The sequence below is a fragment of the Lathyrus oleraceus genome, chromosome 2, assembly GCF_024323335.1.
Source record: "Lathyrus oleraceus cultivar Zhongwan6 chromosome 2, CAAS_Psat_ZW6_1.0, whole genome shotgun sequence".
NCBI classification, from domain to species: domain Eukaryota; kingdom Viridiplantae; phylum Streptophyta; class Magnoliopsida; order Fabales; family Fabaceae; genus Lathyrus; species Lathyrus oleraceus.
In genome coordinates this window covers 341950726-341967673 of record NC_066580.1, presented here as the reverse complement: position 1 = coordinate 341967673, position 16948 = coordinate 341950726, and the positions used below count along the sequence as shown (strand labels likewise).

Here is a 16948-nt window from a genome sequence, read left to right as displayed (position 1 = left end):
TAAGTCTTGGAGGTTGTACTTCGATGGTTCTAGACATAAAAACGGATCTGGTGTTGAAATTCTAGTTATTTAATGTATAAGCTTAGGTCTATGGTGTATCAATCTTAAGGAATCATCATGAATTCAATTATGCATTGTTAATAACATCTAAGTAATGTGTTTTTAAATCGCTTCATCTAAAGTGACTTTGATTGTCATGTAAGTGATTTGCACTATAAGCAGTCAATCTCAAGGTAACCACATGTACTATTTCATATGACATTGATTCATTGAGATACTTTCAAGCTCTCATTTTTGTGTTTTGGTTTCGCGCTTCTTAAAATCTCCGGTTTCGCTATATGAAACCTAAAAAGTTTTTCAAATTGTCTAAAGGGATTTTGGGTCTATTAAACCCCCCTCTAAATATTATTGTTTCCATATTCTCATCCAACACATTCTAGAAACAACAAGTCTTCTATATATACCTCATTCATAGAATTCAAAAATATTTCTAATCTTGGAATAAAATTAAATAGAGATTTTTTCACAATCCTATATGAGCTAATCCTAAAACAATATCAAACAAGTGTTGTCCATCATTATACTTTTTTTCAAGTACAAATATTAAAATTTTAAATTTTAAAACAAAAAGATAAATTAAAATTATCATCCATTAATATAAAGAGATTGATCAATAATTAAAGACTTATTTTCTAAATAATCTTAAGGCTTGTTTGTTACAATTATTTAAAATATTTCAATTTCCTATTATAAAGTTTTAAGAGTTATTTAAATTAAAAAAAAAATCAAATGAAAAGTTAGTTAAAACAACTTCTCATAAAATAATCTAGCGATTGCTTCTTCTTTAGATGGTAATTTTTTAAAAAATAATAGAAATAAGATTAGATATTAAAGGTTATTTTAAAAATTAATGATATATCTCAAAATCTTAGAAGAATAAAATCAAATCTTATTATTCATCATTACTAATTTTCATCAAACTTACTTAGTTATATATTTACATACACAAATGTGGAAGACATAACATTTACAAACAAACATCATTACCTTAACATGATTCATGTCACACAACACCAAACTTTCTTCCTTAAAAGCATCCAACAAAACAACTCAGCGCATTGCGACGTCTTTTTTTAATTCAAAATGTTAACGTTATGGCAAGTCATTTCAGTTCAGTATTTTGGCAGAGTTGTGACAGACGTTGTGAGGTGCATACCTCTTAACAATCCTCACATGCATTACGAGGTGATTGGCTTCCAGTAAAACATGACATTGTGAGGTGATACGCATTTGGAAACACCTCATCGCATTAGAACGTGGAAGTTACTAAACAAACTAGTGCGCATAATTCAAGAATTGGTGGACGGTCATAAAGGCAGCAAATGTATATATTAAATGTTTCTATATTGACATGCCGTCAGCGTACGACAAATGTCAGAGTAGTAGAAAAAATCGAACTTCATAGATCAATGGTTAATTACTAATTTCTATCATATCTATGTAAAGCTACATCAACCAATATAGGGATGACAATGGGTAGGGTTTGGACCGAATACTATAGTATCCAGCCCCATACTCGTGATTTGAAAAAATACTTATACCCGAGTTCATACCCGCTTGGACGCCAAAGTTAGCACCTGTACCCGTGCATTATGGGTATGTAAGTACACATACTCGTACCTGTTACCCGCATTCCTGTTAAAAATAAATAGTTAATTATAAAATATCATATCATTTTAAGTTTTTAAAAACATTAAAAAAAATTAAAAAATTTAAGATTGAAATAAACGAACACTTATATTAAATATGTAATGGCTTAACATTAATATATATTTTTAAATTCATAGACGCACATTTTTATATAATAATAAAAATTAAAATATATAAATATAAATTAAAATATATAAAAGTATATTGTGCGGGTATGGGGCGGGTGGGTACCAAGGTGCCCACGCCCGCACTCATACCCGCTTATTTTTATGGGTAATTACCTGAGTTTGTGCCCACACCCATTTTTACGGGTTTTTACCCTATCCATTATGGGTAATTTTGCAAGTGCCCATTGGAGATGGATCAAATTGCCATCCCTAAACCGAATAGTGGAAAATAAAGCGACTCAAGTGAAAAAGCACTTAAGTTAAAACAATTTATTTGAAAAAGCACTTTATTGAAAAATAACTAAATTGAATAAAAACACTTGAGATATATATAACAAACAGGGCTTAGGATTGTGACTCCTATCTTAGGCGTCTCCACGTGACTTAATCATTTCTATTACGAGAATCCCGACTCAGTTTATAAAAAAATAGATTATTATGGAAATATATACTTTCGCCAACCTATTGTCCTACCTCTAACGAAGGAGACACTCGTCGGCTTTCGCTCGCGTAGAAACTTTAGTTAGTGGTCATTACATTTGCATAGCTATTAAAAATTGGAATTTTTCTCAATTTCGTTTGATCACTTTCGTGACTTTGGACTTGATTGTTTAAAAACCCTTAGTCCCTAGTGGACTACTCACTCATGGTGAGGAATGATCTAATCAAAGCAATTAGTACATACAAAGACATAATTGATAAATAGATAACTAAAGCAATAAACAAAAACAAGAATAACGGAAAAGAAGTACTTGAAAAATCTTGGATAAAAACTCAAGACTACCTATGTGTTTTTATATCAAATACTAAACATGAAAAAAATATCCTTAGTTCAATGTCAATTACAAACAATGAAGATCATATCCATGCAATCAAAAGCCTTTAAGCAGATGGAATTGGGCCGGAAAAGGAAATAAGTCGGGGGGAAATTCGCCTTCCTGTTATGGCCCGTAATATCAATTACGGGTGGCCGTAACATGCATCTGGTATTTGTACCAGGGGACTTCAAACTAGGATTTGAGGGTCATGCCTGTTACGGTCTGTAATATCCATTACGGGTGATCGTAACAGGCCACTGGTTTTTGTATGGAGAATTTCCTAATCTTCGCCTTTTTCTGCATTTTATCCATTTTTTGTCATTTTTCGCTTGGAATGCTTATTATGACCTGAAAATAAAGCAAAGCGTAAAACATGGTAAAATGAAAGAAAAGAAAACGAAAATGGTAAAATATGAAGAGAAAACAACTAATAAAAACAATATAAAAACCACTTATCACATCTTTAGCTTCCAAAACTACAGGCACGAAATTACTCAGCAACACCTCATTTCATCCTCTCACTCTCTTCCTCCTCATCCAACAAAAACTACCTTTTTTTTTTACAGAAGCACACAAAAAATTTCTTCCATTTCACTAAAATTCTCTCAACTTCTCTATTTCAGTATCAAACTTTTGATTTATAGTTCAATGTTATTATAAGGTACACACTTCATTTCTAATTTTTTCTTATCAATATTCTAAATGTTTTTGTAGATGTTTCTATCATATTATTTATGTTGTTTTAAATTTTATTTTTACAGATATGGTTTATAAAAGTATTATTTTTGTTTTAATATTATAATATTCTAAAATAAAATTATTGGTTTAGTTAAGGGTATCATGGTTGTCGTGATTGATTATTTCTTATTTTTAGTTAGTATAATAGGGTATTAATTTTGTTTTATTTTTTTATAATGTTAAAAATTATATATTTTTAGCAGTATATTTTTTTGTTTAGTTTTAATAAAAAAGAAAAAAAAATTATTCGTTTAGTTTAGGGTATACATATATTTTTTGTTTTTTTTAATTAAACATAATTATATAGAGAGACAATTTGTTATAAACTTATTATAATTAATATTATAGGCTTAAATAGTCTTTTGTTCATGTAAGTTAGCGAGTTTTTGATTTTGGTTCTTGTATCTTTTTTTGTCTTAGGAATTGAACTCAAACAACTAACTTTCCACTAGACCAACCATTCTATTTGATAGAAATATTGCAACAAGAATATATATTTTAGAAGTGATTCAATATTCAATAAATTACTTAATTTTTCAACTATTAATGATTAATTAATTTATTTCAACTATAAATTACTTAATATTCCACTAAGTGCTTCAACTCACGCACTTCCAACCCTTGTTTACACTAATTGATGTTCATGAAATAGAAGTACGACAACGATAATCACATACATAAAATGCATGAGTGCACTTGCATAGATGTATATACATGCATGAGTGTATTTGTTTTGAAAAATGCTTCACCACCATGAATACATAAAAATAACATTGATACTTTGAGAAACTAAGAACCCAAACCTTACTTCATAAACAAACATGAAGATGAAGCTTTAATGGATGATGATGGTGACGATTGTGAGAGAAAGAGTCAATCATAAAGTTATATAATCAAACTACCAAAAATGATTATGGTTTGAAATGATGGAGTACTAAATAAACATACATGAATACCTCATAAACAAACACATATGTTTTAATTGATCTGAAAAAAATTGGATTTGTATGAAGGTTGGACATGAAGATATGAATTCAAACCCAGAATTATGGACTAAAACAAAAAAATAATTAGGTTAGAGGACTAAAGTAAAAAATGCACCAATTTATAATGACGAAAAGAATATTTAATCCAAAATTTTGGGTTTGTGTTCATATCTTCATCCATAATCATCATACAAACCATGAATTTTTTCAAATCCAAAATTATTTCTTGTTTATTCCTTATTTTTCCTTTTCATAAAAATAATTTCTCACACTTCTATCAAGACCAAAGACTACCACTATATAATAAAAATCCACCACCAATTCTATTAGGTGATAAAGCTTGCAAACGCATATCCCATCATTAAAAACAACAACTAAATTAAATGAAACAGCGTAAAGTTATGTATTGAGGATTTGGAACGGAGTAAAGTTAACAAATGAATACGTATCCATGGATGAATGTGAAGAGGAAGAAGAAGAATACAGATTATAGGAGACGACGAAGAAGTTCAAATTGCAAAATCAATTCATTTTTGGATTTAGTCCTTTGCATTATGTAATATATACACATGTGTTACAAATATGAAATAAGAAACATAAATGGCTTAGTGGAGAGACAGTTTTGTTGTAAATACAAGGTCCATGGTTTGACCCATCTTGAGACCATTTTTTGAAAATTTTGATTTTTATCATTTAACACCAAAAAAAATTAAATAATAAATAATTAGTCAACATGGAATTAAAAAATTAAAAAAATAAAGGAAAAAAATGAGATTAAAGGTAGTGTTCGTGTAAACTTTTTTTACACCATCATCCAATAGAATTATAACGTTTTGTCATGTCATACCAGTATTTTAAAATTAAACGTGTGATTTGGCGGGATACATGTCTCTGGTTGGTTGACAGTGCAAAAATATTTTACACTGTCAGTGCATAGTCTTTTTCTAAAAAAAATATGTCACATCAACAACGTTATATATTTTTATGCGTATATCATATTAAATACATATAATTTTTATGCATATGTTATATAACAGATTAAAAAATAAAAAATATTATATTATTATAAATTTATTATAATTAAATTTGTATAATATAAATATATAAGAATGGATTTTTATTAAATACGTTTAAATGTTGCACACCTGCTATGCACAACAGTATTGTCTACTTGCAAAAGTGAGTTGCAAAGTGATTTTCACCTAGCAACGTTGCGAGGTGATTTTCTCCCAGTAAAAATATTGTGTATCGAGGTGGATGGAATTAATTGATTTTAGATGTTGTGAGGTGATTTTAACTGTTGCGAGGTGATTAGCACCTAACAAATTTAAGTATTTTTTTGAGTGGCTATAGATATATTGAAATACATAATTAATTTTATTATGATGAATTTTTATTATATTAATCTTAAATTTATATAATTTTGGATTAAATAGTCAATCAATGTTTTTCGAATGACAAGCATCTTGTAATTCATCTCTCGCTATTTAAAATATATAATTTTTTTCAATGCTCCAAGTTCTTCAAAGCAATAATTCATTTTCTTCTAGTTTATTTTGAAAAATATTATATTTGTTGAGAAATTCCGATACATCATCATCACTGTCATCATAATCATAATAATAATAATCATCATCATTTAAGATAATGATGATGATAGTGATAATGATGAATCTTAAGTAGTCAATATATGCTTTTTAAAGTAAACTAGATGAGAATGAATTGTCGCTTTGAAGAACCTAGAGCATTAAACCAAATTCTACATGTTAAAAAGCGAGAGATGAATTACAAGATGCATGCAATTCAAAAAACAATGGATCGTCTAAGTTGTTTTTCAAGAATAATTAAAATTTTCAGATTATTATCTTTAAATCAAATTTGAATGGTTGTATATGGTTGTATATGTTTATTGAGGGGTAAGAGAAAAACAATAATCCATATATTTTATAATAAACTCATATACATACCACCACGGTTCAAGTATATAACCGTGGTGAAATGTTAATATTATGCGTGATTTAATTAAATTGATGATGTTGGGTTTCGAACCCATGAACTATCTATATCACAACAATTATTTACTATAACCGTTGGGATAGGTAGCATGTTACCTAGTTTATCACTATGGTCAATCATCTGTGATGGAAAGCAGCATATTTACAACTACATCCTACCTAACAACGGTTGTTTAACCGTCATGGTATCCCTTTTCCAACTGTGGTGAAAAGGTCTTTACATAGTAATAGGTGTTTCTATCTCAATCTAATAGCTAGACACGTTTTTCTATTAGGCTCCACCAAGCCTCCTCATTTGTAGGATGTCATCTAGCTCTTTCTCAACTTCAAAGATACCTTTGAAATTATCTTGGGTATAAACTTGTCTTCTCAAAGCTTCAAGGTGTTTTTGGGATAGAATTATTTTTCTTTGAGTATCACCAAATTTATCCTTTCCCCAATTAGAGATACCTTCGAAGGTACTATTCATCTTGGCTACCTAGTCTTGTTTAGTGGAAGTCCATATCTTCTGCACAATTTGATGTTGTCATGATCAATGGCCCAAAAAATTTCAAATTTGAGATTTGGACCATTGTTGATGTAAGCTTTCCATAAAAGATTGTTAGTGCTAAAATCAAATAGAATTGAGTTATGGTCAGATGAGAATCTTTGGAGGTGCTCATTCTTGAAATTTGGGTAATTTTTCAACCATTTATCTGAAACTAGTAACTTATCTAATCTAGCTTCAATAAAATTATCCCCAATTGATTATTAGCCCAAGTAAATCTATTTCCAGAAAAACTAATATCATTAAGTTTACAAGAAAGAAGGGTAGCATTGAAAAAGATAACAATGTAATTATCTATTGGGTTCCCTCCTTTTTTATCCCTATAGGAATTAATGATGTTAAAATCCCCCCTACACATACAATCCAATCATCATTACCATTAGAGTTTTGATAAAGACTAACTACAAGGGAGCAAGTGAGGGGCTTAAGAGAATTCTTAGGAAAACTAAATATACCAGGAAAACGACAATTTATAAGATTATCCGAACATAAGGAAAAAGAGAAATCATCGATTAGGTTTTTATTAGAGTCAACAAAAGATATGTTAATAAAATTGGCCCACATTAAGATTGTTGGAAATAGACCCTTTTGTGTTTAGGAAAAGTGTGTGGGAATATTAGAGGCTTGAATAAAAACTTGGTAGGTAGGAGAATTATTTATGGAAGAGAGAATTTTATATTTTTGCTTCATTCAAAAGTGTTGGATTACATCTCTATTTATAGTACTCTAAGGAGAACTCTAGACACACTAATTCTAGAGAGTTCTCAACTCTAGATATTCAAAGAGTATTCTAGAAAATATTACAATCTTAAGAAATATCTAGATACTCTAAATATTACAAGACTTTTCTAGAAACATTATCCAATATAAACTAAGCCCAAATAACTAAGTCCAAAGTCAAATAATAAAATTAGGCCCAAATCAAGTTTAATATTTCAACATCCCCCCTTTAACTTGATTTGTGACTCCAAGCATATTCCTTAGCTTCACGAAAGTTTCCAATTTGAGTGGCTTGGTGAAAATGTCGGCAGCTTGATCTCTAGACATCACATACTTCAACTTCACCTTATTCTTCTCGATGCATTCTCTTATGAAGTGGTAACGAGTGTCGATGTGCTTACTTCTTTCATTAAATACAGGATTCTTTGCCAAAGCAAATGCTGATTTATTGTCAACACATATTTTGACAGGATCTTCTTGTGGCATTTTTAATTCTTTCAACAAATTCCTTAGCCAAACTGCATGACAAACACATGATGTGGCAGCAACATACTCAGCTTCACAAGTTGATAGTGTGACGATAGGTTGCTTCTTTGACATCCAAGTGAAAGCAGTATCTCCCATGAAAAATACAAAACCAGTAGTGCTTTTTCTATCATCCAAGTCTCCACTCCAATCACTATCACTATAGCCAATAATCTCATAATTATTAGAAGAGTAATAGTGCAAGCCAAAATTTGTTGTACCTTTAATGTATCGAAGAATTCTTTTTGCCGCCTTGAAGTGAGTTGTTGTTGGAGCTTCCATGTAGCGACTTACGACTCCTACAGCATAGAGAATATCTGGCCTTGTACTTGTCAAGTAATGCAGACTTCCAACCAAACTTTTGTAAAGAGTTGGATCAACAAACTCTCCATTTTCATGCTTACTCAACTTGTTTCCACATTCTATCGGGGTGTCAACTGGATTGGCATCATCCATCTTGAACTTCTTAAGGACTTCTTTGGCATAACCTTCTTGGGTGATAAAAATTCCTTTGTCTTCTTGCTTTACTTCGATGTCGAGATAATATGCCATGAGCCCCATATCTGTCATCTCAAATTCATTTGACATGTCTTTCTTGAACTCTTCGAACATGCTTAAATTGTTCCCTGTGAAGATCAAGTCATCAACATATAAGCACACAATCAAAATATCTCCACTTTGCGCTTTAATATAGAGTGCATGCTCATATGGACACTTGATGAAGTTCTTGTCTTGAAAGTACTTGTCGATTCGAACATTCCAAGCTCTCGGTGCTTGCTTGAGTCCGTACAATGCCTTCTTCAACTTCAAGACTTTTTCTTCTTGCCCTTTTACTTCATAGCCTTGTGGTTGCTCGATATAAACTTCTTCTTCGAGAAAACCATTCAAGAAGGCCGACTTCACATCCATTTGATAGATCTTCCATTCATTTTGGGCTGCCAAAGAAATGATCAGTCTAATAGTTTCAAGACGAGCAACAGGGGCAAATACCTCATCATAGTCAATTCCTTGTCTTTGACTATATCCTTTCGCCACCAATCTTGCTTTGTATCTCTCCACGTCTCCTTTTGCATTCTTCTTCGCCTTGTACACCCATCTTACTCCGATTGCTTTGTGTCCTTGTGGAAGTGTAGTAAGTTCCCATGTATCATTCTTCGTGATTGACTTGATTTCTTCTTCCATGGCGTCTCTCCACTTTACGTTTTCAACTGCTTCTTGATAGCTTAAAGGCTCGCAATTACCCAAAAGGCAAAAAGGTTAATGTCATTTATGTTTTCGGTTACCTCATAAAGCTCTTTAATACTCCTTAGTCGTGGTGTCCTCTCACTTGAGCTTGTTTCATCCAACCTTGGTGTCGGTGAGACCGGTGGTGTAATATTTTCTTCTATCATTGGTTGTTCCATTTCATCTTCTTCTTCAAAGTAAGGAAGAAAATCGTACCTGTCTTCTTGAAGACTCCAATCCCAACAATCTTCTTCTTCGAACTCCACGTCACGACTTATGACGATCTTTCCACTATTTGGATTATAGAGCTTGTACCCTTTGGAGCTTGAGTCGTAACCGACGAATACATACTTCTCACTTTTATCATCGAGCTTTGTTCTCCTTTCATCAGGAACGTGAGTATAGGCAATGCTTCCAAACACTTTGAGGTGAGAGATCCTAGGCTTCCTTACACTCCATGCTTCTTGTGGTGTCTTCTCATGCACGCTTCTTGTTGGGGAACGATTTGTCAGATAAATCGCACATGCCACTGCTTCGGCCCAAAACTCTCTTGGCATCTTCTTGCTCTTAAGCATGCTTCGCACCATGTTAAGTATGGTCCGATTCTTTCTCTCTGCTACTCCATTTTGTTGTGGTGATCTTGGCACTGTTAGTGGGCGGAGGATTCCATGGTCTTCACAATATTTTTGGAACTCATTTGAAATGAACTCTCCTCCTCGGTCAGATCTCATGGCCTTAATGGAAAGACCACTTTCTTTCTCCACAAGGGCTTTGAACTTCTTGAAGTTTTCAAACACTTCTGACTTCTCCTTCAAGAAATAAACCCATGTTTTTCTAGAATAATCATCAATAAAGGGGAGAAAGTATTTACTCTTACCAAAAGAGTTTGGATTGATTGGTCCACAAACATCAGTGTGTATGAGCTCTAGCGGTTTTGTCGCTCTTGACGTTGATTCCTTTGGAAAGCTTTTCTGGAATTGCTTCCCAACTAGACATCCTTCACATAGTTGGTCTGGGTGGTTTATACTAGGCAAGCCTCTCACCATTTCCTTCTTTGACAAACATTTTAGACTATCAAAGTTGATATGTCTGAATCGTAGATGCCATAGCCACGAAGAGTCGGTATAGCAAGTCTTGAGACACTTTGCAACATCATTTTGAATGTTCAAGAGGAACATTCTATTATTTGACATAGGCACCTTAGCAATCAAGTTATGTCTACAATCTCTTAAGAAAAGACTATGTTCTTTCAAGTGGATGTCATAGCCTTTCTCTAATAATTGTCCCAAGCTCAAAATATTATTCTTCATGTTAGGAACATAATAGACATTGGATATGAATTGATGACTCCCATTCTTTAAGCGTATAAGAATTTTACCTTTGCCTTTGACCGGTATCTTTGAGTCATCTCCAAATGAGACATTGCCAGTTGTCGCTTCATTGATCTCTACGAACATGCTTCGATCGCCACACATGTGATTGCTTGCGCCGTTGTCGAGGTACCATTTGTTTCTTTTCTCTTCAAATTGGTTTTGGCACGCGAGCAACAAAGTTTCTTCTTCTCTGCCTTTTTCTTCTACAAAGTTAGCTTTCTCCACAACTTTCTTCGAGAATCTACACTCAGATGCATAGTGACCGATCTTGTTGCAGTTAAAGCACTTGATTTGTGATTTGTCACACCTCGTCCATGAATTTCCTCTTCCACGACCTCTTGTTGCATGTGGATTCCAACTTCTTTCTCCATTATTAGAGTAGTTGTTGTAACTGCCTCTTCCTTCTCCTCCATGTCCTCGTCCACGCCCACGATCTTGGCCACGACCTCGTCCTCTTTGGCTCTTGTAATTCGCATAATTTGCTTCCTTTATGTTGAGTTGTAGTAGTTGCTCCATAGCCTCCTTTTGTTTAATTTTTCTCTTTTGTTTTTCTTCGTATGCTTGTAAGGAACCCATGAGTTGCTCAATAGTCATGGTCTTTAAATCCTTGTTTTCTTCAATGTTGGTAACAATGAAGTCAAAACTTGGATTTAAAGTGAGAATTATTTTCTCCATGACTTTTACCTCATCAACATCTTCACCATTTCTTTTAAGTTGATTGACTACGGCCAATACTCGAGAAAAATATTCAGAAATTGACTCGGACTCTTCCATAAATAAACGTTCAAAATCACCTCTAAGAGTTTGAAGACGGATCTTTTTCACTTGTTCCACTCCTTTGTTGCAAGTTTGAAGTTTGTCCCATGCTTCTTTGGCCTTCGTTGCGTTGGAGATCTTCTCAAATGTATCTTCATCCACCGATTGATAAATGAGGAAGAGAGCTTTCTTGTCTCTCTTTCTTGACTCCCTCAATGTCTCCTTTACACCTTGGCTTAGTGAGGCTTCATTTTGCTCATTGAAGCCTTTCTCAACGATATCCCACACATCTTGAGCTCCTAGTAGCGCCTTCATCTTGATACTCCAATTGTCATAGTTGTTCTTTGTGAGCATCGGCATTTGAAAAGGGAAACCTCCATTCGCCATTTTTAGGACCTTGAAGCTCTGATGCCACTTTGTTGGAAATAGACCCTTTTGTGTTTAGAAAAAGTGTGTGGGAATATTAGAGGCTTGAATAAAAACTTGGTAGGTAGGAGAATTATTTATGGAAGAGAGAACTTTATATTTTTGCTTCATTCAAAAGTGTTGGATTGCATCTCTATTTATAGTACTCTAAGGAGAACTCTAGACACACTAATTCTAGAGAGTTCTCAACTCTAGATATTCAAAGAGTATTCTAGAAAATATTACAATCTTAAGAAATATCTAGATACTCTAAATATTACAAGACTTTTCTAGAAACATTATCCAATATAAACTAAGCCCAAATAACTAAGTCCAAAATCAAATAATAAAATTAGACCCAAATCAAGTTTAATATTTCAACAAAGATCGCCCCCCGACTTTCCTCCACCTGCAGTGGAGTGGTTAACAACATGGTAATTAGGTATATAATAGATAAAATTGTGGGAGATGTTTTTGAAAAAGGGAGTAACTTAACTTCCGATAAGAAAAGAGTATCAGGATGGTGAGTAAAGATAAGCCTCCTTAAGGCTCGAACTGTGCGAGGGTTTCCCAAACATCGATAGTTCCAACACAAAATCTTCATTGATCTTGGCCAGCTTCTATAGAGGAGTATGTCATTGTAGATGTGACGCTTGTTGATCCTTCCATTAGGCCTATCCTTTTATTCCCATGTATGTCATGATTAGGCTTATCTTTGAGGTAAATAACAGGGGTGAGATGTTGATTTTCTGAAAAACGGGATTGCTTTTCATTAATCTGCATATTTCCTAACTTTTTTTAGTAAGGCTTCGGGTATAGGGGTGAAAGGTCCATAGCTAGGGGATATCATATGGTTGCTGATATAATTTTTTTTTTGCTTTGTCGATGATTTTCTTCCTAAATTATGTAGATCTGGTCCAAGGTTCGAAAGACTGTTCAGTATTGGGTTCCAAGGATTTTTTTTTTCTAGCTTTATTTCAGAAATCTTCTGAATGTCCATTGATACCACAGTTGAAACAAAATAAAATGATTTTCTCATATCTGAAGTCGACCCAAGTAATACCTTCTTTAACATTGCCGATATATATTCCCGACTTGAGGGGCTTTCAAGAGTCTAATAGGATTTTTGTTTTGAAAATTGTGGCCTTATTTGGTTAGCTGTACAATTCACATTCCATTACTTTTCCAAGCTTTGCTCTGATTTTACACCTCATATGTTTAGATACGATTTTTCAGGGATATTCCCCAAATTGGGACCAAATTAAAGTTTAAGTCTTTGTAATTTTCTACGAGATTCCACGGTTTTATACCAGCCAGAACTTTCTAAAAATCCATGGGCTACACTTAATGATATGTTTAATATCATGAGGATTGTCCATCTAGATGTGGTAGAGCCCCAATTCTAATTCCACGACTTTTATACCTACTAGGTCACATCAAATTCAAGCTAGACCGGACTGTAGGGATAGTTTATGAACAGGCTTTTGAGATAGGAACTTTCCAAGAACATATTTTTTAAGTTCTTTATACGCTTCTTGCACATCCTCATCGTCCCAGACGCAAAAATCTGGGTCTTCTGTAGGATCTTGATTAGGAATATTGGCATCTATGAACTGATGAGTCCTTTCTTGTCGATACTCTTGCTTTTTCTCCTGTTGATATATTTGTTGTAACATGCAGAACTGAAGGGGCAAATCAATGACTAGATCCTTGCAGGAGCTAAACCTTTTACCTTTATCCATAAGTATTTTATCGTCCATGGAGTCTAAATGCAACGAGCTGAAAAAACAAGCAAAACCGAAAAGGAACCGAGGAAAACACCTGATAACGATTTGAAAACACAGTCTCTGCAAAACTGGACGCTCAAAAGGGAAAGATCAACCATAAGAGAGACACGGGAACCAAAAACACCAAGATGACTGAGAAAAAAAAAGATGGCAAAAATCTTGAAAATCACAAAAAGAAAAACAAAATAAAAAAACTCAGGAGCAACATGGAGCAAAAAGGACACTCGCTCTAAATTATAAAAATATAAAGGAGGAAATGAGAAATCAACTTAAGAAAGATAACATAAGCTGAAGACACGGAAGTAGATAAAAGGAAAGAGAGGTTCTACAATAGAAAATCAAATGAACTTTTCGTAGTTAAAATTATTGACTTGATTCTTGATTTGCATATTCCATGTGTCCCGTTTGATCTGGAATTGCCCTACTCTAAGTTCCTTGTATGAGAGTTTGACAATAGTCACTTCTTTTACAAATAACAATAGAAAAAACTAAAATTAAATTCAGCTATAGATATATTGAAATACATAATTAATTTTATTATGATGAATTTTTATTATATAAATTTTAAATTTATATAGTTCTAAATTAAATACTAATGTTTTAAATTTTATGGAATTCTTTCGATAAGAAATAGACTTTTGTCGATTTTTCGTGCAAATAAGTGAGAGTGAACAAAATCATTTGAATTTAAAATAAAAAAATTAATTTTGTAAATTACATAAAAATAAGGAAATTAGAATAATATTTTTAAAAAATAAAATCTAAATAGACATTAATTGTCATGTTTGGCGAGTCTATCAATCTAAAATGTTGTTAAAGAAAAAGTAAAGCATTATTTAAGATATGAGTGTCAGAATTTACGAGTAAATGGTGTAAAATATCTTTATATTTATTTTTAGTTAGTTCTAGGACATTAAAAAAATTGCTATTTAAATAAATTTATTCAATATTTTATTTTTAAATAAATAATTTTAAAAGAAAACGATAAATTAAAATTATTCAGTTATAAAAAAGATTTCTTAATATTTAAAGACTTATTTTTTAAATCACCTTTGGGTTTGTTTGTTACAACTTTAAAAACAGCACAATTTAAAATTTTCATTTTTTTTTATAAAATTTTAAGAGGTTTAAAAGAAAGTTCAAATGAAAAGTTAGTTAAAACAACTTCTCATAAAAAAATTAAAGGCGAGTAAGTTTATCAATGTAAAATATTGTTAAAGGAAAAGTAACTATTATTCAAGATGGGAGTGTCACAATTTACAGAAAAATAGTGTAAAATATCTTTATATTTATTTTTAGTTTGTTCTAGGGCATACAAAAATATTGCTATTTAAATATATTTATTAAATATTTTAATTTTAAATAAATAATTTTAAAACAAAAACAAAAAGATAAATTGAAATTATTCAGTTGTAAAAAGATTTATTAATATTTAAAGACTTACTTTTGAAATGACCTTGCGCTTGTTTGTTACAATTTTTAAAACAAAATAATTTAAAATTTTCATTTTTTTTGTTATAAAATTTGAAGAGGTTTTAAAAGTAATTCAAAAGAGAAGTTAGTTAAAACAACTTCTCATAAAAAAATTAAAGGCTAATAAAAAATAATTTAAAAAAAAAGATTGAATTTTTAAAGTTGTTTTAAGTAGTAATAGTTTATCCCTAAATATCGGTACAATCAAATAAAATCTAATTATCGAATAAGATTGAAATTAAATATGATAACAAACAAATCTTATATATTTACATACAAGTGTTGAAGACTTAACATTTACAAACAAACATCATTAGCTTTACAGCATCCAACACAAACCCTTCTTCTTCCTTAACAACATTCATGTCCGACAACACCAAACCTTCTTCCTTAGAAGCAACGAACACAAACCCTTCTTCCTTAACTGCATCCATGTCACATAACACCAAACATTCTTCCTCAACAGCACCCAACACTAACCTTTCGAACACACAACCTCGTAAAAGACTTATCATCAAGCTCAGTTATCCTCCTGGTTCAAGAAAACGCGATTCAGATTCTTGTGCCACAGATGAAAACAAGAGAAGGAAGATTCAAGATTCTGTAAAACCAACCATATCCTGTTATTGGGTTGATTCAAATTATCAAACCAAATCAACAGCTTTGTCTCAACCAAAGGATAGTGACATTGTTGTTGAAAACAAGGAGATCATCAAGAACCAAGTTTCCAACACAATACCTTTGTCTCAACCAAAGGATAATGACAATGTTGTTGAAGACAAGAAGATGATCAAGAACCAAGTTTCCAACACAACACCTTTGTCTCAACCAAAGGATAATGACAATGTTGTTGAAGACAAGAAGATGATCAAGAACCAAGTTTCCAAAACAACACCTTTGTCTCAACCAAAGGATTCAACAACAAGAGGTGAAGAATGTGGGTTGAAGAAAGCGATGGAGTGTGTTAAGAGGAGGCAATGTTGGTTGATATTGAAGAGGATGTTGGTAGACAGAGATGGTTGGGATTTGAAAGATCCTCCAAAAATAGCAAAGTCTGATAAGTGTAAGATAAAAGCAATAGGTTTGAAGGAAATAGAGAGAAAAATGAGGTTGTATGCAACAGAGGATGAGTTTGCTAGCGACATGAGACTTGTGTTCTCTAATGCAATGGTAACTTATCCTCCAAGGAATCATATTTACCAAATTGCAAAAAAGTTTAGTGACACTTTTGAACACAAATGGAAGTCATTGAAGGATATGTGGGAACTTGAGGATACAAAAAGAAGCAAGACTCACAAGAGATACTAAAGAGTGCAACATGTTGTGTTCTTATAGAAATTGTTCTCAAGTTATAAACTGTTAGCACCAATGTGTTTTGAAATCTGTCAAGTTATTGTCAATGAATATGTAGTATATATAGTCAATTATTCTTTACTGTTGAAAGTACAAATTATTCTATCAAAATTTTGAGATCATAATTGTATCATGTATGTATTGATAGCAAAACTTCAGTAGTTGTTTTATATGTACATTTCTCTATAAGCATCAAATTAAACCTCTCCAACACTGGTTGATTCATATGGCAAGTAGATTTTTTTTTAATTAAGCAATGTTTCCATTAAAACGAAAAGAAACAAGTAGTAGATGCTTCTAATTATAGTTGCTTCCAATCCATGCACCCTGCAACAATATATGTACGGCACT

At 32.2% G+C, this 16948-nt stretch overlaps 1 protein-coding gene across 1 annotated transcript; it reads left to right on the top strand.

Annotated features, from left to right (window-relative positions):
• The first annotated feature begins 15676 nt into the window (after window positions 1-15676).
• LOC127123152 (transcription factor GTE8-like) lies at window positions 15677-16552 on the top strand. Its single transcript, XM_051053400.1, has one exon. The coding sequence runs from the start codon at window positions 15677-15679 to the stop codon at window positions 16550-16552; it is 876 nt and encodes a 291-aa protein (XP_050909357.1).
• The last annotated feature ends 396 nt before the right edge of the window (window positions 16553-16948 follow it).

Excerpts from the sequence above, each read along its gene's own strand:
- LOC127123152 (XM_051053400.1), top strand. The coding sequence starts at position 15,677 with ATGTCACATAACACCAAACATTCTTCCTCAACAGCACCCAACACTAAC.